General features: G+C 36.8%; 1 protein-coding gene across 2 annotated transcripts in view; it reads right to left on the bottom strand.

Moving 5' to 3' along the window:
• MAGI3 (membrane associated guanylate kinase, WW and PDZ domain containing 3) overlaps positions 1-22,067 on the bottom strand; it is a 293,074-nt gene that overhangs the window by 56,513 nt on the left and 214,494 nt on the right. For both annotated transcript variants that reach the window (XM_025364094.1, XM_025364092.1), the window contains exons 7-8: positions 10,041-10,098; positions 4,853-4,947 (exon numbers count right to left, since the gene is read on the bottom strand). In XM_025364094.1, the coding sequence (XP_025219879.1) occupies positions 4,853-4,947; positions 10,041-10,098 (153 nt within the window). The remainder of the gene's footprint in view (positions 1-4,852; positions 4,948-10,040; positions 10,099-22,067) is intronic.

Here is a 22,067-nt window from a genome sequence, read left to right as displayed (position 1 = left end):
AGGTTTATAATTTACTAAGTATTAAATTAACTTAAAAAAAAAGATTTTAAATGTTCTGCCATTATCTATTTTTTAACAAATTTATTGAGATATCATTCACATACCATAGAATTCAGCTCTTTCAAGTATACAATTCAATGTCATCCAACTATCAGCATAATCTAATTGTAGAACATTTTCTTCCCTCCTCAAAGGAAATCCCCATGCCCATTAGCAGTCATTATCCAATTTCTCCCCAACCCACGTCCATATTCCAGCCTTAGGAAGCCACGAATCTACTATCCATGTATAGACGTGCCCAATACAGGCATTTCATATAAACAGAATCAGATGATATGTGGTGTTTTGAATGGTTTCTTTCAATTGACAGTGTTTTTGAGGTTCATCTGTATTGTAGCATATGTCAGTACTTTATTGCTCTTTATTATTAATATATAATAAATATGAAATTAAATATGTATTTACTAAAGATAAATTTATTATATTATTGCCAAATAATATACCACTGTATGGATAAATATCACATTTTGTTTATCCATTCATTAGTTGATGGACATCGGGTTATTTCCACTTTTTGGCTATTATGAATAATGTTGATATGAATACTCACATACAAGTTTTTGTGTGGACATATTTTCATTCATCTTGGGTATATACTGTGAGTGGAATTCCAGCAGTTACTATGAATATATCGTAATTATGTTTATCATTTTGATAAACTTCCAAACTTTTCCAAAGCAGCCTTGCCATTTTACATTTCCACAAGCAACATAGGAGGGCCTCAATTTCTCCACATACTTGCCAACAGTTGTCCTGTCTGTCCTTTTGGTTGTACCCATTCTAGCGGACATGGAGTGGTTTCTCACTGTGGTTTTGTTGTGCATTTCCCTGTTAACTTGAATTAATAATGGTAGCTTGTTTCACACTTAGCACTAGTATCACACCCAGAGTTACTTATGTGTATTTGCTGCTGCCTCTCTTAGCAGAGTGTTCTAACAGGTATATATTAAAACTTATCAGAAAAAAGAGCGATTCTTGGTGCTGTTCTATATGGTTTGCAGATTATGCAGTATGTAAACAGCTTTCTCAAGAGGTAGGCCTGCCCTGGCAATAGTGACAGTGGCAGGTTCGGGGTGGAAAGTAGGAGCTACCTTATTTGATATGTTATTCCCAGATTTGCTTTTATTTGCAAAAAGCACATGATACAAACAAACGAAAAATCCAGCTCTTTTGGGCTTCTCAAAGTAGAGAAGTAGACTCTAGACAGCAGTGCACTGATCATAGTAAATGCCATTTTGTGAGGCCTCTCAGAGGATGGCCAGTCAGCCTACTTATGGTGACACCTCTGTATTATTGAGCTTCTCACATTCAAAGTAGCAACTTTGAATTTTGTTCAGTCTCTAAACAAAATATTACTTTTAAAAATTATTTAATTGACATATGCAATACCCGTTCAATTACAGAAGTTGACTAACACCGTCCACTAGTGTTGCCTACCAGACTGTAGATAAGAATATTTCTCTAATGACTGAGTACTTGGACAGGTACTTGATGATAATATGAAATGTACCGTTTTCATTTTTATGTCAAATACTGAGATGTTTCTGGTTAGCTATCCCATGCCCTAATCCCCAGGAATACTAGAATAAGATTGGCTTCTGAGGGCAAAACTTGAAAACTAGCATACAATAAATGACATCCAGGTTGTACAAACAATAAAGAGGAAGGAAAGTAACACCTAATTTTAGAAAGTATTAATAAAACAGCCAAAGCCAACTGAAAGTTGGTCACAAGTAAGTCTTATCAAAATTAAGCTTAGAAAAGTGAAAATCATAAAGGCACAAAGAAACTGTCTTTGAGATCAACAGTCTCAACTTTAAATCCAAGATTTGTAATTTAGTTGAGTGATCCTGGGTATGTTGTTTAAAACTTGTAATCCTCAGCTGTCTTGTCTCTAAAATGGGGCTAGTCGTACCTAAAATTCATGGGATTGTCACAGAGATTAAACTATGTGACACACAGAAAGCAGAGGAAGCGGTGCTTGACAAATGGTAACTGCACAATCAATGTAGATGAGCACAAACTCTTATCTACTGTCCAAGGAAGGAGGTTCCATGGCTCACAAACTTGAGTGCTTCTGACTCTGTGGAAAGGATAACCTTGGGATAGATGAATCAGACAATTTTAACTTAATGCCATCAAAGCCTCTAAATGGGGATAATAATATCAATAACTTGCAGAGCTATTTTGAGACTTAAATGATATGATTATACAAAGTATCCAAATCTATATGTGATTCAGTATCTCAACAAATGGCAGCTGTTATTCCTTAAGGACTAGCATAACTTCAGTAACATCAAGGAAGTCTTTCTTGCCCTTCTACATTCAGATTTAATTTCTCCCTTTTGTCTACCACTATTGTTTATATCTTCCTTATCATACTATACTAAAATTATATGTGTATTTCCCTGGCTAAGTTGGGAGCTCCTGAAAGACAGGTGTTGAATATTTCTGTTTGTTTGTTTTCCTTTTCTTTTTTTTTTGAGACAGGGTCTCATTCTGTCACCCAGGCTGGAGTGTAGTGGTGTGATCACCGCTCACTGCAGACTTGACCTCCTGGGCTAAGGTGATCCTCCCACCTTAGCCTCCTGAGTAGCTGGTACTACAGGTGTGTGCCACCACACCAGGCCAGATTTTTGTATTTTTTGTAGAGATGGAGTTTTGCCATGTTGCCCAGGCTGGTCTCAAACTCTTGGGCTCAAGCAATCCATTTGCCTTGGCTTCCCAAAGTGCTGGGATTACAGGTGTGAAATACTATACCTGGCCAGGTGTTGAGTGTTTACTCTTCTTTTAATCCCTACCTTATAGGAGAGAGCCTGGGTATCTAAATCAATAAAACATATGGTACCTGACTTCAGGGAAATTAGAGTTTATACAGGGAGGAAAGATCTCCCTTGAAATGTGCCATGAATTCAGGGACTATATATTATAATACAAAGAACTTTGAATTTAAAGTCAGTAAAACTAAGTTCAAATTCTGGCTTGACACTCACTGTTATTCTAAGCAAGAGGCTTAATCTTTATTAAAGTCTCCATTTCCTTATGTATAAATTAGGGATTCAAGTTGCTCTTCAGTTCATGTCTTCTGTCTATAATCTTTCATGGTCAAAGCTATGAAAATAGTTGGTTATACTCATTGTCTCCACATCTTCACCTCCCATACCTTCTTCATTCTACTGCAGTTTTATTTCACTCTCTACTTGCTCTTGCTAGAGTGACTAATGACCTCCCTACTGTCAAATCCAACATATATTTTTCAATCTTCAACTTCCTTGACATTCCAGCAACATGTGACATACTCAACCTCTTCTCATGGCTGCCTATCCCTATAAACTCATCGCTTGTTACTACCCTACAAATACCCTATGCTGTAACCACGTCTACTTGCCTTCTGGCCTTTCAGCACACCATTTCACGCTTCTATGATTTTAAACATTCTGTTCCTTCTACTTGGTATGCTTTCTTACTCCTTTAAAATTTTTGTCTGCTTGCTTTAACTTTTCCTGACTTTTTAAGACCTAGTTCATATCTCTCCTGCTTTGAAATTTCTCCTGCCCCCTTGACAATCTCCACCAAAGCAGAGTTGGGTACTCCCTTCGTTATGCCACCACTGTACCTTGTACATCTCTATTAATAACAATGAAACTATTATCATTTATTAGCCAACGCACGCTTAATACCATTGCAGGCACTTTACATCTGTTATTTTACATACTCATAACCACCTTAAGAGGTGGGTACCATTATTATTCCTATTTTATATATGAAGAAATAGGGGCATTTAGAGATTTAGGGAATGTACCCAAGTTTACACAGCTGGGATTCAAACCTGCTCCTCAGCTTACCCTTATAATTACTATTCTAGGATGGCACCTATCTCCATATATTATAACCATCAGTTTCCTATATTAGACTGTGAACTCTTGAGGGCAAGCCTGTCTTACTCTTAGTCATTTTTGAATACCTAGTGCCTAGCAAAGCACTGGGGATACAGTCAGTGCTCAAAAGTATTTGTTAAACTCAAAATGTTTGCTAAACGAAATGCAAAACTTTAGGAGGAGGATGATGTTTTTGAAGAGTAACTATAAGAAAGAACTATTTCTCTCATGGGCAACTGAAGTGGAGAATCTAGTGGATTACTACAATATGACCATATATACCCCTGGTTATTAATGACAAATGAGGACTGGAAAAGGGATGGGGAGGGATAAGTAGAATGTAAGAACTTCCTGAGCAGTGTTTTCAAAATACACATGACTAGGCTCATTGAAATTTCCGGATCTGTATTTTCAAAAAATGCTCCCTAAGTGAGTCTGATGTTACTAATACCTACCATCCCACTTGAGACTCGATGATGTAGGTAAATCATTTGATATATTTATTATTTATTAATATTGGTTAATGAAGAATCCTCAATGGTTACAGATACCATACTTAAGCAATTAACTTGGGAAAAGCTAATGATGAACTAGAGACCTAATATTGGTCTCACCTTAAACATATAAGGAAACATTCCAATCTTCAAAACAAAATCTCAAATTCACAAAAAAGCTACCCAAATCCCTTCTCCCAACAACTTCATGCTTTTTATATACTGCTGAGAAAAATCTCACTATTCTCATAATGTTCAGATGTTTTATTAAGATTATTCATATCTTTACAGTAACAAATATTAGACATTCTTGTCTAGTGTCAAAGCCACAGAAATAAAAAGTTCAAACTCACTTTTATCAACTCAGCATACAAATTTCACAAGTTATTCTTTCAAGAAAAGATTGAGAAGATTGCCTACCTGGTTTTGAAGACCCAATTTCAGCCTGTCCTAACTGCTTTTTCCTTTTCGCTTCCTCCACTGGATTTTCAAACTGGGTTTTCTGGTTAAGGTGACTATAGAATGCAGAAAAATATACATTTCAGTTTAAAATGAAACAGTAACATATTCTTAAATAGTCTATCATACCATTCCATCCTCATAGATTAGGGCACAAATATGTATCTTTAGGCTATGGAACATAGAAAGACTGACAGATGATAGCAGCGGGGCTTTCTGTCAGCTAAATAAAGTCCTGTAGAAGATGCCAAGCTGTGAAGCTTTTGATATTATATTTACTATAGCTTCTTCATAAACCTACCCAATATAGCCAATAACGGTTTTCAAAACTATAGCCTCTTATCTGATGCAATCAGAAGTGCTTGTTCTTGGTAATTTAATTTTTTTTAAAAAAAGGCAGTTAATGATAGAAGGGTTTTAATTTGTTTCTCCAAAATAAAGCAAGCTGTAAAGACACTTTCAAAGAAATCTGTGTACAGAATCCTTTTTAAATTATATTACTATTACTTTTCCACTGACTCACCTATATCTGTTCAGTAGCAACTAAGAAAATGACTTGCTTTTATCAATTATAGTACAGAGTAACTCTTTCACACTTAAATTTCTTCATAATTATATCATAATTAAATGAATAATTATAACATAGGTTCAACTGACACTTATGATTTGGGAACATTCACTACTGACTCTTGGAATGCATACAACTCTGTGAGAGAAAGCAGGAAACCTGAGGACACTAGCCGCTAGGAGATTAGCCAAAACTATTCAACACGCTATGGGCAATAGTATGTTTTACAGAAGAAAAAGATCACTGTTCTTCTGGCAAGCCAGGTAAGTGGAAGTTGGTTAAGAAAGCAACTGCTGTAAAAAAGATGTTAAGGACCTCAAATAGGTCTAATTCAGAAGCAATGGAAATCATATTCTAACACTTCCATAGTACAAATACATTTCAGCATATGCTACAGTTTTCCACTTTAATAAGAAGTGAGGTCGGGTGCAGTGGCTCACGCCTATAATCCCAGCACTTTAGGAGGCCAAGGCAGGCAGATCACCAGGTCAAGAGATAGAGACCATCCTGACCAACACGGTGAAACCCCGCCTCTACTAAAATACAAAAATAAGCTGGGCGTGGTAGCGCATGGCTGTAATCCCAGCTACTTGGGAGGCTGAGGTAGGAGGCTCACTTGAACCCGAGAGGCAGAGGTTGCAGTGAGCCGAGATCGTACCATTGCACTCTAGCTCAGGCGACAAGAGTGAAACTCCGTCACAAAAAAATAAATAAAAAGTGGTGACACGAGTGAACACCAACAATTAAATACCAAATCATGAGAATTTCAGAACATGATTGTCTTTAGGTAGGCTGAATATTACAAAATGTACATATAAATAGTCACACAAGTTGAACATTTATTTTGCCTTTTTATTTATTTATTTTACTTTTTTTCGAGACTGGCTCTCATTCTGTCACCCAGGCTGGAATGCAGTGGTCTGATCACAGCTCACCGCAGCCTCAACCTCTTAGGCTCAAGCGATATTCCCACCTCAGTCTCCTGAGTAGCTGTGACCACAGGTGTGTGCCACAAGGCCCAGTAAATTTAAAAAAAAATTATTTTTTTGTAGAGATGGGGTCTTACTATGTTGTCCACACTGGAGCTTTGCCATTTCCAAACATTAAGAGTGGTGGTAGAGAAATGGGTACCAGGGACTAAAATTAAAATTTTAAAAACCACCTTCAAAAAAAGGAAAGTTAGCTTTCTCCACGTCACTTAGGCTACTAGTGCATATTAGTTCCACAACAGATGTGGTTACTTATTAAATAGTTTAAGAGATCTAAATATGGTAAGTGCCACTGGACATTCTTCGGGTTCTGATTTCACTAACACTCAAGTATGCTTTTGCTTCATAATATGAGGGGGACACCCTGTCCATTGAGTTAACTGTTTAACTCTGTGAAAATAAAAATCTTAGGAACTACTTTAAAAAATTTATTTAAGAACTGATATTTTACATATTCTTTTGAAAAACAACTAAAAATTGACACTCAGAAAAGAATAAACCTGTTCAGAAAGAAGCTTGGCTCACTTTCACTTTAATATCATTGGCTAGAATGACTCACTTTGCCACCCAGGCATTAGAACATAAAAAGTAGTAATTTGTATTTATACCCTTTGTAATGTGTGGGAGAGGAGAGTAGAAGTATGCAAATGAGTAATCCTTTTCCTAAAAATTTGACAACAGAATATAAGATTTACTGAAGGAAGTTATTATCTTCATTATCTTAGACTATCTAGACTAAAATGCCACTCAAAAAAAAAAAAATCAAAAAATAAAGAAGTGAGAATACTGTCCTTTTCATTTAGTTACTTATACCTACACTATTATTAAGATACAACAAATTTTGTTTTCCATATAACCAGCTATGGGAAATAAGAGAGGAAAATATTATAGATTATCAGAAAGAAAAAAAGATAGCAAACAAGAATGATTAAATATTAGTACATAATGTGGCACATTATCTGTATTAAAATTTTATGTCTAATATCTGGATTTAAAAATTTATCTCAACAAAATATTCTTTCATAAAGAATTTTAGATGGCTGGGCATGGCGGCTCACACCTGTGATCCCAGCACTTTGGGAGGCCAAGGCCAGCACTTTGGGAGGCCGACGTGGATGGATCACTTGAGGTCAGGAGCTTAAGACCAGCCTGGCCAACATGGGGAAAACCCATCTCTACTAAAAATACAAAATTAGCTGGGTGTGGTGGCACATGCCTATAATCTCAGCTACTCAGGGGCTGAGGTACGAGAATCACTTCAACCTGGGAGGTGGAGGTTGCAGTGAGCCAAGATCGTGCTGCTGCGCTCTAGCCTGGGCGACAAGCATAAGGCTCTGTCTCAAAAAAAAAAAAAAGTTTTAGTTGTGAAAGCAAGTATATATTTTGACTTTGTCACCTAGATGCATCAAGACATTTAATGCTCATTACCCTGATCTAATCACTATATATTATGTGTACTGAAACATCACTATGCACCCCCAAAATGTGTATAATTATTATATGTTAATTTAAAAAAGACATGTAATGCAATACAATCAAGACCACATTTCTAAATATATAAGCATATTTATAGCTTATGCATATTTATATTTATGCATATTACAAGCATATTATATTTTTGGAACAATTTTATTTTAAAAAATAAATTCATCCATTTCAGAATCCCATCCTCTAAAATAAATACAAAGAAAAACTACCATTGCAGTTGGTGTTACTACTATAAGGCTCCTGCCAAGAGCAATCATCGTGCCATCTGGTTTGACAAACTAAGAGAGCCAAAAAGTAGCCATTCAAGTAACAGCTTTTTATCTCCATCAGTAAACTCACTGCAGATTACCATGGTCGAGATTCAAAACCTAACTAATCTGGGAATCAAGCCACACTCCACAGCTCAGCTGACTCCATACTAATGTGCATCTTGAGTACAGTCTGCTCCTTCTTAATCTAATACAAAACCCTCCTGTAAAATGAGCTCATTCTGGGAACAATCATACAAAATCATGTCGCTGCTGCTGTTGCTTCTAATTCAGGCTATTTCATGTACCTCCCTGACAACTAGGAGCAGGTCGCTTCAGGATTTGCCCTAAAGTTGCTTTAATATTATATCTTTGCATAATGGGCACCAGATCATTCAGCTCAAGGTTTTATAACAGGCAAATGACTTTCACCTTTTGACCATGTATTCAAATTCACTTGGAATGGGTAATAAAGAGAATGAGAATCATTATCTCAGAAATGTTCAGCAGTGTCAATGGCAAATAATAGCTGATTAGAGCCCGATTTAAAGAGACTAAACTTTGAGGGGAAGAAAAAAATCCTGCAAAACCTTTTCAGTTGGCCCCCAAATATTCCTTTAATGTGAAAAATGGTCATTTCTTCCTTTAACAAAATATGACTTAGGAAAAAAATAATAAAAGAGCTGCTGTATACTTTTTATATCACAGTATCAGTAAGATATTAAGTAACACAATGGAAATGGAAACAAAATTAGCATAGCTTTCAAAGGAACCAAGATATTGAAATTCTGAAGTTATATACTTAAGTGTCAAGCTAATTGAGTCATTTCCTTAGGAGACACCTTTAATTATAAGAAGTCATTCCAAAAATCCCTCTAACCACAGTGACTCAAGTAACAACCTGCACAACAGAATAAAGACTACAGTTGCAACAGGAGTCAGAGATGCTTACTTTAGGGATAATTACCAGGAAATGTCATTGGTTTATGCCTGTAAGTGTTGAAACATTAAGCAACAATCATAAAATTAAAGATGCTTGTGTTTGTTACTTTTTCAGGTAATAATAACATTTTGTCTTTGCTACCTAGGCGGCAGGTTTAACTCCTAGTCTCCAGGTAAATAGTAATGTTTCTGATACAATTATTTGCCTGCTGCTAGACGCTTGAGGTCAAATTCAATGTTTAGCATCTGGAAAGAAAGCAATCCCAATGGTCATAACAATGTAGCAATTAGATAAAGAAAAGAGAAGGCAAAATTAGACATTGACATTAGCTTAATTTCTCTGGCTAACATAGGCAGGGGTCTGGCACTCCTCTCCAATATATATTTATGTTTAAAATTAACTGTAACACCTGCCTAAGAAGCAACTTTCACCCCTAAAAAGAATACTAAGTTTTCCTGGAAAAACTCCTTAAAAGAGAGTACACCTTTAGGTGTATGCTTCAAAACTTTAGGTAATTATGTTGTAATGCCCTAAAGTTCTTCCACTGCTTTCAGAAGCATACAGGGGTAGTGTTGGAAATTACCTTGATAATTAATCTAGTCCGTTGCCCTCATTTCAGTTTTCTATCAATTGACTTTCTCTTTAGAGGCTGTATTAGTAACAACAGTATCTCCAGCTATTAATCCTCTAGGCAACTTCCCCCTTATTTTCTATATTTAGAAATTCAAAGCCAACTTCCAGGAAGCCCAGGGTCAATGTAGTAAATGCTCACTGCCTCTACCTTTTCATACCCCTAGTTGAAAAACTCAACAGCTGGATCACAGAAGCATAAAGTGCTGTATCCAGTATTCTCTAAAGCTATATGCTGAAAGGAAAACATCTGGGAGAATATTAACTGAGGTAACAAACTTACTCAACATAGTATGTCCCATACTGAGGGTCCTCTATTTTCTCCCAGCCATAAGGAAGCTCTGTAAATAAAGAAAATTGAGTGAAATGCCAGATTCAAAATTGACAGAAAATAATTCACCAGTGAGTGAATTTATTATTTAATTATACTAATATTTGGGAGTCAGAAAGCTGAGGGCTCACTTCCAAGGAACAAACACAATTTAAGTCTGAGTGGCTTTTTCCCCAGCCAGTGAGAATTTCAGCAAGCATTAGAAGCCCAGAACAGAAGATGGCATTAAACAAAAAGGTGTTTATATGAACCACAAGCCATAAAAATGCTAATACAAATTACTGTATATTTCTTTCATTTAAAAACCTTGATTATGCTGACATGAGACATACGTACCCTGTAGTCCAACACAAGAAGCAGGTGCCTGTTCAGTTTTTTACTATTATACATAGTCATTTTTGATGCTATGTTTGGACCCATTTCTCCTCAAAGGCAACCCTAGTCTTAGACTTTTGCCATTTCAAGTGAGCAATCTAGATTTGCTTAAAACCTACAAAAGTACCTGCTTTCTGTTGGTGAACAGGATCTGAGTATCTGAAGGAACACTAATCTAACTACCACAGTGCTTTGTGTAATCTGTATTTGTGAATAACAAACATCTTACATAGCATTTTTATATATTACTAAATCTCGGTAATTGAGCAATAAAATATAACCAGAAATACTGAAGGTAGCTGAATTTCTGGAAGTTAAAAAAAATCTCTAGCCTTTTCAACGTGAACTGACCTGAGCTTTTCAATGTGAATGTGAATCTTTTCCCTCCCACTTTGTCTGCATTCCTTGTAAAGTTAAGGTTTCTGAAGAACCATCTTATTAGGAAAACATGGATTAAGTTGGGAGGAATGTTCCTAGCAGGTGGTTCTAGTCCTATTCATTTTATATAGCAGTTGAGCAAAAAAGAATTTGTTTTTAAGTACACAGTTGTACACTATGATGTCCCATGCTTTCATTTTCAATTTCTCTTAAGAGTGCTTCTGCTATGCTGGAAGACGCACACACAAAAAGTACGCTGGACAGCAAACAGGTTTAGAAAGTATCACAAGACTTATTAGTTTTATAACATTTAGCCTTAGTTATGACATACCAACTTTGTAAGTAAAAATTCCATTATAATAAACTTGACAAGCTATACTGTTTTACTCTAAGAAAAATTATTGTTTTGCATTCAGAATATAAGAAAAGAACAGATGACTAGCCTCCTGGTGAAAACCTCTGAATTACCCCTACCCCATTTCTCCACCATTCTTTTCTGCATACATATTGATTGGTGGTTTCAAAGTTTGATGAGTTTTTGTGTTTTTCCTTTGAAGGACCTGGTTGAAATATCTGAGGTGGGAAAGATGAGAACAAATGAAATATTAAAATAGTTGAAATATGTGAGAAGAGAACAAAACATTAAAAAGAACTGAGATGTACTTTAGCTCACTTTAATCCTCCTCAGCTATGAAGCAAATCTATCAAATAGATATAATATTTTATTGTGAAACAACTATTTCATGGATAAGAGTATTTTTTTTGGAATATATCTGTAAAACTGCACTACAACAGTTATGGATCTTCCATGAAAAATATTTTTTTTTTCTTTAAAAGAAATTTTCTTGAAATAGCATGGGAACTGAATAGAGCTGAGTAACAATTAATTCTACAGATGTACCACAATTAGACCTACGTTTTGTCTTTAGAGAAGTTTGGAGAAATTAAGGTCTATAGAAATAGCTGAAATAGTCCATTTGATACCTGAAAAATTCACTAAAAGGGATGTATTAATAGTTAATAAGGATAAAAGATCAACATAAATATATTTTAATGTTAACTTGAAAGTTACTTTAGCATTTTAGTTAAGACTCAAGGTAATTAGCAACTAAGATTAACAGTCCTTTCTTTAGGAGGGTAAACAAATGCAGCCATTTATCTTCTGGGTTATTTTATTAATTTTAAACCTTTACCACTGACACCATTAGCAAGTTGTTTTTTTTTTTTTTTTTGCATGCAGGGAAAATTAATACAGATAAAGAAGTGGTTATTATTTGCTCATTTAAAATGAAGGTAATAAAAATCAAGACAAAAATACCTAGCAATTTTATACACTATTTAGTGGATCAATTCATTTATTCATTTTATTTCTTTTTTCCTTTCTCCCTTCTCATCCTTCTCTCCCCATCATCCTTATGCAGAAATAAAAATTATAAATATAACCCAGTTCTTTTTTTTGTTTGTTTTTTTGTTTTTTTGTTTTTGAGACGGAGTCTCGCTCTGTCGCCCAGGCTGGAGTGCAGTGGCCAGATCTCCGCTCACTGCAAGCTCCGCCTCCCGGGTTCGCGCAATTCTCCTGCCTCAGCCTCCCGAGCAGCTGGGACTACAGGCGCCCGCCACCTCGCCCGGCTTATTTTTTTGTATTTTTAGTAGAGACGGGGTTTCACCGTGTTAGCCAGGATGGTCTCGATCTCCTGACCTCGTGATCCACCCGTCTCGGCCTCCCAAAGTGCTGGGATTACAGGCTTGAGCCACCGCGCCCGGCCATAACCCAGTTCTTGACTTCAAGGAGTTTACAGTCTAGATAGGAAGACAGAAGAGATAAATGATAAGATGAAGATAAACATCATCTTTTTTGGGGAGTACAGAGGAATGACACCAATTGCCTGGTAAGATTGCTATCAGGAAAGCCTTCTAAAAGGACGTTTAAGCAGTCTTTAAACATAAGTTGGCTCACACCTGTAATCCCAGCACTCTGGGAGGCTGAGGCAGGTGGATCACGAGGTCAAGAGATCAAGACCATCCAGGCCAACATGGTGAAACCCCATCTCTACTAAAAATACAAAAATTAGCTGGGTGTGGTGGTACACACCTGTAGTCCCAGCTACTCAGGAGGCTGAGGCCAGAGAATCACTTGAACCCAGGAGGCGGAGGTTGCAGTGAGCCAAGATCGTGCCACTGCACTCCAGCCTGGTGATAGAATGAGTCAAAAAAATAAATAAATTAATTAAAAAGTTGGGATTAGGGAGAGGGAGATGATTCCAGATAGATCAAAGGGCACTGAGGTATTAAGAATGCTTGGTATTTTCCAAAATTACAAATAATTTGGTAAACTAGAATGAAAGTTGTATGCAAAGAGAAATGAATTTTATGAACAAGCACCAAATTACAACATTCTTAGAGTGCTGTTTTGAGAAGTTTGATCTTTATTTTGATGATGGTGGAGAATTAAGGTGAACTGTGACATAATTTAATTTATATTTGAAAAAGATTATGGGCAGCGGTAACAAAGGACGAAATAGATGGTGTGCAATGAGAATAAAGGCAGACAAGATAAACACTAATAGACTGCCTAAGAACTTGTGAAGACTGGAACTAAGGCAGGGATAGCAGAATGGATAATAAGACAAAGAAGGTAAAGTAATAGAACTTAATGACTATCATGAGGATTGAGGAAGGGAAGGGAGGAAAGAGGCAAAGATGATTCCCAGGTTTCTGGCTCTTGTAGCATGAAAGTGATACATTATCAAACATTTATTGAATAATTATGAAAATAGGACGGCGCAGTGACTCACATCTGAAATCCCAGCACTTTGGGAGGCCGATGTGGGTGAATCATTTGAGGTCAGGAGTTTTAGACCAGCCTGAGCAACATGGTGAAACCCCCATCTCTACTAAAAATATAAAAATTAGCCGGGCGTGGTGGTGGGTTCCTGTAATCTCAGCTACTCAGGAGGCTGAGGCAGGAAAATTACTCGAACCTGGGAAGTGGAGGTTGCAGTGAGCTGAGATCTCATCACTGCACTCCAGCCTGGGCAACAGAGTGAGAGTCTGTCAAAAAAAAAAAAAAAAAGAATAATTATGAAAATGGCTGTGGGCAACACATCAAAAAGCTTATCCACCATGATCAAGTGGGCTTCATCCCTGGGATGCAAGGCTGGTTCAACATTCGCAAATCAATAAACATAATCCAGCATATAAACAGAACCAAAGACAAGAACCACATGATTATTTCAATAGATGCAGAAAAGGCTTTTGACAAAATTCAACAGCCCTTCATGCTAAAAACGCTCAATAAATTCGGTATTGATGGAACGTACCTCAAAATAATAAGAGCTATTTATGACAAACCCACAGCCAATATCATACTGAATGGGCAAAAACTGGAAAAATTCCCTTTGAAAACTGGCACAAGACAGGGATGCCCTCTCTCACCACTCCTATTCAACATAGTGTTGGAAGTTCTGGCTAGGGCAATCAGGCAAGAGAAAGAAATCAAGGGTATTCAGTTAGGAAAAGAAGAAGTCAAATTGTCCCTCTTTGCAGATGACATGATTGTATATTTAGAAAACCCCATTGTCTCAGCCCAAAATCTCCTTAAGCTGATAAGCAACTTCAGCAAAGTCTCAGGATACAAAATTAATGTGCAAAAATCACAAGCATTCTTATACACTAGTAACAGACAAACAGAGAGCCAAATCATGAATGAACTTCCATTCACAATTGCTTCAAAGAGAATAAAATACCTAGGAATCCAACTTACAAGGGATGTAAAGGACCTCTTCAAGGAGAACTACAAACCACTGCTCAGTGAAATAAAAGAGGACACAAACAAATGGAAGAACATACCATGCTCATGGATAGGAAGAATCAATATCGTGAAAATGGCCATACTGCCCAAGGTAATTTATAGATTCAATGCCATCCCCATCAAGCTACCAATGACTTTCTTCACAGAATTGGAAAAAACTGCTTTAAAGTTCATATGGAACCAAAAAAGAGCCCGCATCTCCAAGACAATCCTAAGTCAAAAGAACAAAGCTGGAGGCATCACGCTACCTGACTTCAAACTATACTACAAGGCTACAGTAACCAAAACAGCATGGTACTGGTACCAAAACAGAGATATAGACCAATGGAACAGAACAGAGTCCTCAGAAATAATACCACACATCTACAGCCATCTGATCTTTGACAAACCTGAGAGAAACAAGAAATGGGGAAAGGATTCCCTATTTAATAAATGGTGCTGGGAAAATTGGCTAGCCATAAGTAGAAAGCTGAAACTGGATCCTTTCCTTACTCCTTATACGAAAATTAATTCAAGATGGATTAGAGACTTAAATGTTAGACCTAGTACCATAAAAATCCTAGAGGAAAATCTAGGTAGTACCATTCAGGACATAGGCATGGGCAAAGACTTCATGTCTAAAACACCAAAAGCAACGGCAGCAAAAGCCAAAATTGACAAATGGGATCTCATTAAACTAAAGAGCTTCTGCACAGCAAAAGAAACTACCATCAGAGTGAACAGGCAACCTACAGAATGGGAGAAAATTTTTGCAATCTACTCATCTGACAAAGGGCTAATATCCAGAACCTACAAAGAACTCCAACAAATTTACAAGAAAAAAACAAACAACCCCATCAAAAAGTGGGCAAAGGATATGAATAGACATTTCTCAAAAGAAGACATTCATACAGCCAACAAACACATGAAAAAATGCTCATCATCACTGGCCATCAGAGAAATGCAAATCAAAACCACAATGAGATACCATCTCACACCAGTTAGAATGGCGATCATTCAAAAGTCAGGAAACAACAGGTGCTGGAGAGGATGTGGAGAAATAGGAACACTTTTACACTGTTGGTGGGATTGTAAACTAGTTCAACCATTATGGAAAACAGTATGGCGATTCCTCAAGGATCTAGAACTAGATGTACCATATGACCCAGCCATCCCATTACTGGGTATATACCCAAAGGATTATAAATTATGCTGCTATAAAGACACATGCACACGTATGTTTATTGCAGCACTATTCACAATAGCAAAGACTTGGAATCAACCCAAATGTCCATCAGTGACAGATTGGATTAAGAAAATGTGGCATATATACACCATGGAATACTATGCAGCCATAAAAAAGGATGAGTTTGTGTCCTTTGTAGGGACATGGATGCAGCTGGAATCCATCATTCTTAGCAAACTATCACAAGAACAGAAAACCAAACACCGCATGTTCTCACTCATAGGTGGGAACTGAACAATGAGATCACTTGGACTCGGGAAGGGGAACATCACACACCGGGGCCTATCATGGGGAGGGGGGCGGGGGGAGGGATTGCATTGGGAGTTATACCTGATGTAAATGACTAGTTGATGGGTGCAGCACACCAACAAGGCACAAGTATACATATGTAAGAAACCTGCACGTTATGCACATGTACCCTACAACTTACAGTATAATAATAATAAATAAATTTAAAAAAAAAAAAAAAAGAAAATGGCTGTGGGAATAGAAATTAGGAATTAATGTGGATTCAGAGGAATTTACAAGACAGATGATAGTAAAAAGTGCCTAGTAATGTGTCTACCACCAATGGACACTCAAGAAATGGCAGGCTTTTATTTATTTATTTATTTTTTAGATGGAGTCTTGCTCTGCCGCCAGGCTGGAGTGCAGTGGCGCGATCTAGGGTCACTGCAACCTCCGCCTCCCCGGTTCAAGTGATTCCCCTGCCTCAGTCTCCCGGGTACCTAGGACTACAGGCCCGTGGCACCACGCCCAGCTAATTTTTTGTATTTTAGTAGAGACAGGATTTTACCATGTCGGCCAGGACAGTCTTGGTCTCCTGACCTTGTGATCTGCCCGAATGGCAGGTTTTTAAAAGTCAGAATTGATAGAACTTGGTAGTTAACTGCAACAAAGAGGAGTGCGGAAAGGGCGAGGATGACAACCAGTTTTTGGCTCAAGCAGCTGGGGGTATGTCATATCATCTGTTGAAGGCAGGAAGGGAAGGTGTTACATTTGAGTGATCTGTAGAACATCCTGGTAGAGATAAATAACAAGCTCTTGGCCATATGAACCTGGCACTCAAAAGAGAAATAAAAGAAGATAAAGATTTGAGAGACATTGTAGTAAAAGCTATGACAGCAGACATGATTACCTAGATAAACTGAGCAGAGAAAGGTGAAGAACAGAATCTTAGGCGCACTGACATTTTAAGGGGCAGATGGAGAAAGTAAGAATCATCAGGGGGAATGGTATAAAAGAAGACAGAAGAGGAAGGGCATGGTCAGCATTAAAAAATGCTTTGTAAAGCTGTTAGGCATAAAGATAAGGGCTAAAAAGAGTCTGTAAAAATCAGTAGCTTACTGGTAACCCCGAAAAGGTAAGAGGCAAAAGTCAGAATATTATAGTAACTGGAGAGAAAAATAAGAGGTAGAGTCCTTAAGAATACATGACTTAAAACAAAAATTTGCTTGTGAAAAAGATAGTATAAAAACTATGGGGAGGGTTAGGGCCAAGAAAAAATGTGTTTATTTTTGATACAGGAAAGACCTAACCTAACCATCTTTTCCCGTGTATGAAGCCAAAGTATTCCCCTAAAAAGCTATTTCAAAAGACAAAACTATTTTGGGCATATCAAGCAGCTGGTTGGTTCTAAATTCCATGAATTTATCTTTCTTTCCTCTTCCCAAAATAGGATTTTTCTTGTTTAAATGTAAGAATTACAATTGTTTTCTCATGGTGGAGCTCTATTCAGTTGATAATTTTTTTTACCACTCTCTTAGCTCTGAAATATCAACATTCAATACATTTGTAAGCTGCCTTTAGCAAAAATTTAACCTTTCTTTCATCATAAGAGAAATGGGATGGGTTGAGGGTAAAATGGATTCCTAATGTTGTATTTTCAAGACAACTACCTAACCAAAACACTATTTTATTTGAATAGAAGATAAAATGTACATCAATTAAACCAAGCTGTTCAAGCTGTGTCCTTACACTGTATTTGAATACACAGCTGGGTTCAGAATATCAGAAGATTGGGAAGAAAAGGACATGTTTTAGAAACTGTTAGGTCTTTCTAGAAGATCTTAAATGTTCAGCAGAATGTAAACAATATCTTAAACTATAAAACCTACATTTAAAATATTATTCTTCTATTTTCAGCATCTACTCTGTGCAAAGCACTGCAGAGAATACTAATGTGAATCAGATATAGTTCATCCTGAAAATAGTCTTCTGTGGGGCTATTTTCCCCCTACTGAGTGGGGAGACAAACTGTAGAGAGAAAGTGGTAAAGTCTGGCTGAGCATAAAACAAATAGACTCAATGTTCTAAAGTGTAGGCTCCCCCCAAGATCAGTATAGGCAATGTTAAAAAGGTGCACCCAGTGTGTAGATGGGAGAATAGCCCTTATTAAAGAGTTTCAAACATTCCTAGAATACCGAATGCAATTTTCATCGTTCTATTTTAAGAAAAATATACTTAGGATGATCATAAAATGTACTGTCCACTTTTGAGAATAAAAGGTGATACTATTAATAATTATGCTGGGACAACAGGAATAAGCTGGGTTAGTCCTGGGTCAACGAAGACACATGTTCAGCCTTAATGTAAAGAGCACTAGGGAGAAATGTTCATCCAATTATTCAAATTCCTTAGAGAATAAAGAATGGGAGGAACGTTTCCAGTTTCTCGGAGCCCCCTCACTTTCTTCCCCAAGGAAGAAAGAATGTCTTATCTGACTGGGGAGTTTTACACAATGTACTCAATATGCTTGCCGCAGGGACTCTTGAGTTCTCTCAGTTTTGGTTAACAGCCTGCCTGCAGAGGTGTATTCTGGTCTGTTCTCTGCCATGTCTGCCCATTGGGAGTAGGCTTGCAGTTGAACACACAGGCCAAAGACTAAGTATTTATGTCTCCCTCCTGCAGGGATAAAATAACAGCAAGGCCATGTACATGCAGGGCTAACATTCATTCACTGGCATTCTGACTTCATCTGTCTGTCTCTGGTGTCTTATTTCTCTATTGACTACAAACTAGTGAAAGAAGACAGGCTTATTATTTATTGGCCCCTCAAAGTCTCATAGAGATTAAAAAGTATTTCCAAAAGGGCGACCAAAATAATCTGGAGGATAGAGTAGTTTCTTTCCTTTTTTCCCTTTCTTTCTCTTCCTTTTCCCTTCTTCCCTCCTTTCTCTATTCCCTCTTTTCAAACATTCAAGTCTCTACTGAAAGGATATATACAGATGAATGTGTCAAAAATCACTACTCTGAGTGTGGTATCTAGTTACAATGCAATATAAGTGCTACAAGAGAGACATGTCATATGGTACTACTGAGCACAGAGACAACATCTACTTCTGACTTGCAAGAAAATGACAGAAGGGACTACAAAGAAATTATAGTTTAGACTGGAGCTTAGAAGGATAATAGGTATGAGCCAGGTAGACACTGGAAACAAGACTGGTTCCTGGCAGAAGAAATGGGTATATGGCAAAGACAAAAATATGTCAGATTTATGACATGAGAATACTTTGAAAAATAAATATGGAATATGATTCAATTATAAAAAATCTTTAATACTTAACCAAGAAGTCTGGACTTTATTCTGCTGACAATGGACAGCAAGGGAGAGAGAGTTAGAAAATTAGTTTTAGAAAGATTAATTTGGTCTTACATAATATCTCTAAGGTTTTTTGATCATGCAGCCTTTTTAGTAAAAAATCTGACATCTGCCCCTCTTCTAATATGTATATAATAAAACATATACAAAAATAGATGTTTTTAAAGGAGGTGATTAAATAAACAATTATGATTTTACCTTGATGAAGTTGAAAAAAGTTCATATACGGTCATATATGGCACACAAACAGTATCAGCTCTTCCACTTTCTTGCTATTAGTCTGGGTTTGCATATTTGTATTATCTTCAACCAGTAGTGTTTTTGTAGAAATCTTTTAAAGTGACATTTCCATTTTATGTGAGGTTAGTTTAAAAACTATATAACAAGTCTATAAATCCACTTAACTGGGCACAAATCAACTGTAAAATTTCACAGTGTCCTTGAAAAAAGAGCAAAGGTGTCACACCCATTCCTCCCTCAAGGCACTCTGGTTAGAGTCTGCAATAATCCGACATATGGAATCAGTAAAAATGCCATTACCAATCTGTATGTAAAATAGTAGTGAAGCTTAGTTTGTTTCTTTTTCTTTCAGTGACAACATTATGAAAAATTAGTTCTAATATTTTCTACTGGTTACCAGTAGATAGTTTGAGTATGATCATTTTGGAAACCACTGGCATAAAAGATATATTAAACAGAGAGAGATAACTGGAGGAAGAAAGACCAAGAATAATCCAAGTATGTAGTGATTAGGAGAATGGAAAGGAAGATATAAAAGAAAAAGCACAGAGAAAGAATAAATAAATAATCATGTGAAGAAGCAAATGTAGCAAAATGTTAATTGTAATATCCTAGTGGTGGGCATATGTATGTTCACTGTAAGATTCTTTTCATTTTCCTATATGTTGAAACTTTTGCATAATAATATATTGGCAAAAAGAGAAAAAAGAAAAAGCAAGAGGACATGAAAACTAAATCAGGAAGTACAGTAAGAAGAGAGGAACAGGTAAAAATAATTGCAAAGATTTTGGCATAGATCATTATGAGAATGGTACCTATATGACAGAAAGAGGGACGGGGTGGTATTAGGAGAAAGATGTCAATTTAGTTTTAAATAAGCTTACTTGAAGTATTAGTAGGGAAATCAAAACAAAGACTCAAAAGCAAGAGGAAGCAGAAACATAATTCAGAACAAAGGACGATACTAGAGATTTTGATAATGGGGCAGGCTATAGTAAACTGATAAAGCTATGAGAATAAATACTTTCTACAAAAGAAAACAAGAAAAGGCTGAACTGAAACAATTAGGGACCAGGAAAAAGAATGGAAGCCAGTAAAAGGGACATGCTCTAGAAGACAAATACCATGCTCACAATCAAAAAAGTCAACTTCTATAGTATTATATATTCTAATTTGCCTTTAGAATGGCTGATTTCACCATAAGAAGGGACTTACTATGGACCCAGGAGGAAGAGGCTGCAGTGAGCAAAGATTGCGCCACTGCACTCCAGCCTGGGCGACAGAGACAGACTCCGTCTCAAAAAAAGAATAATAATTGAGGTATAATTTACAAACAATAAAATGCACAACTCTTAAGTGCCCTTTTAATGGTAAAAAAAAAATCTGGCTGGGTGCAGTGGCTAATGCCTATAATCTTAGAACTGTGGGAGGCCGAGGCAGGCGGATCACGAGGTCAGGAGTTCAAGATCAGCCTGGCCAATATGGTGAAACCCCGTCTCTACGAGAAATACAAAAATTAGCTGGGCATGGTGGCACCAGCCAATAGTTCCAGCTACTTGGGAGGTTGAGGCAGAAGAATCACTTGACACTGGGAGGCAGAGGTTGCAGTGAGCCAAGATCGCGCCACTGCACTCCAGCCTGGGTGACAGAGCACAACCCCGTCTTGGGGAAAGAAAAAAAATCGAGTGCTTGTTCAATTATAAAAAGTGGGTTTTGGCAATTGGATATGCCTGTGTAACTGTCACCTCAATTGAGATGGAGAATACAGCATTCCAGGCAATTATCTCACTTTACCCTGCTTCTACTCTCCCCAGTCATTTTCTGATTTCTATTACCACACATGAGTTTTGCCTGTTCTCAAGCTTTAAATAATGAATAATTAAGAACCTACTCTTTGGTGTCTGGCTTCTTTTACAACATGTTTCTGAAACTCATCCATGTTGTTGAGTGTTATCAACACTTTTTTCTTTTGACTCATTAGTAGTGTTTTATTGCATGAATATACCACAAATGGTTTATCCATTCTCTTCTTGATAGATATTTGGGATGTTTCCAGGTTTGAGCTACTAAGAGAAAGGCTGTCATAATCATTCTAGTTAAGTTTTTTTGGGAACATATGTTTTCATTTCTCTTTAGATATTACTTCATAGGAAACTGTCAAAAGTTCTAAAAAATGTTCAGGTAATTTTGTGCCCCCACTCACAATACATGAAAACACTAGTTGCTCTAAAATCTCATTAATCTTTGGTATTGTCAGTATATTTTATTTTACCATATATAAAAATATTACATATATAATATATATATTATATGTATATTTATATTGGGGTATAAGTGGTTTTTAGT

This window comes from Theropithecus gelada, chromosome 1 (genome assembly GCF_003255815.1).
Source record: "Theropithecus gelada isolate Dixy chromosome 1, Tgel_1.0, whole genome shotgun sequence".
In the NCBI taxonomy this organism is placed as follows: domain Eukaryota; kingdom Metazoa; phylum Chordata; class Mammalia; order Primates; family Cercopithecidae; genus Theropithecus; species Theropithecus gelada.
This window is presented reverse-complemented; position numbering and strand designations above follow the sequence as displayed.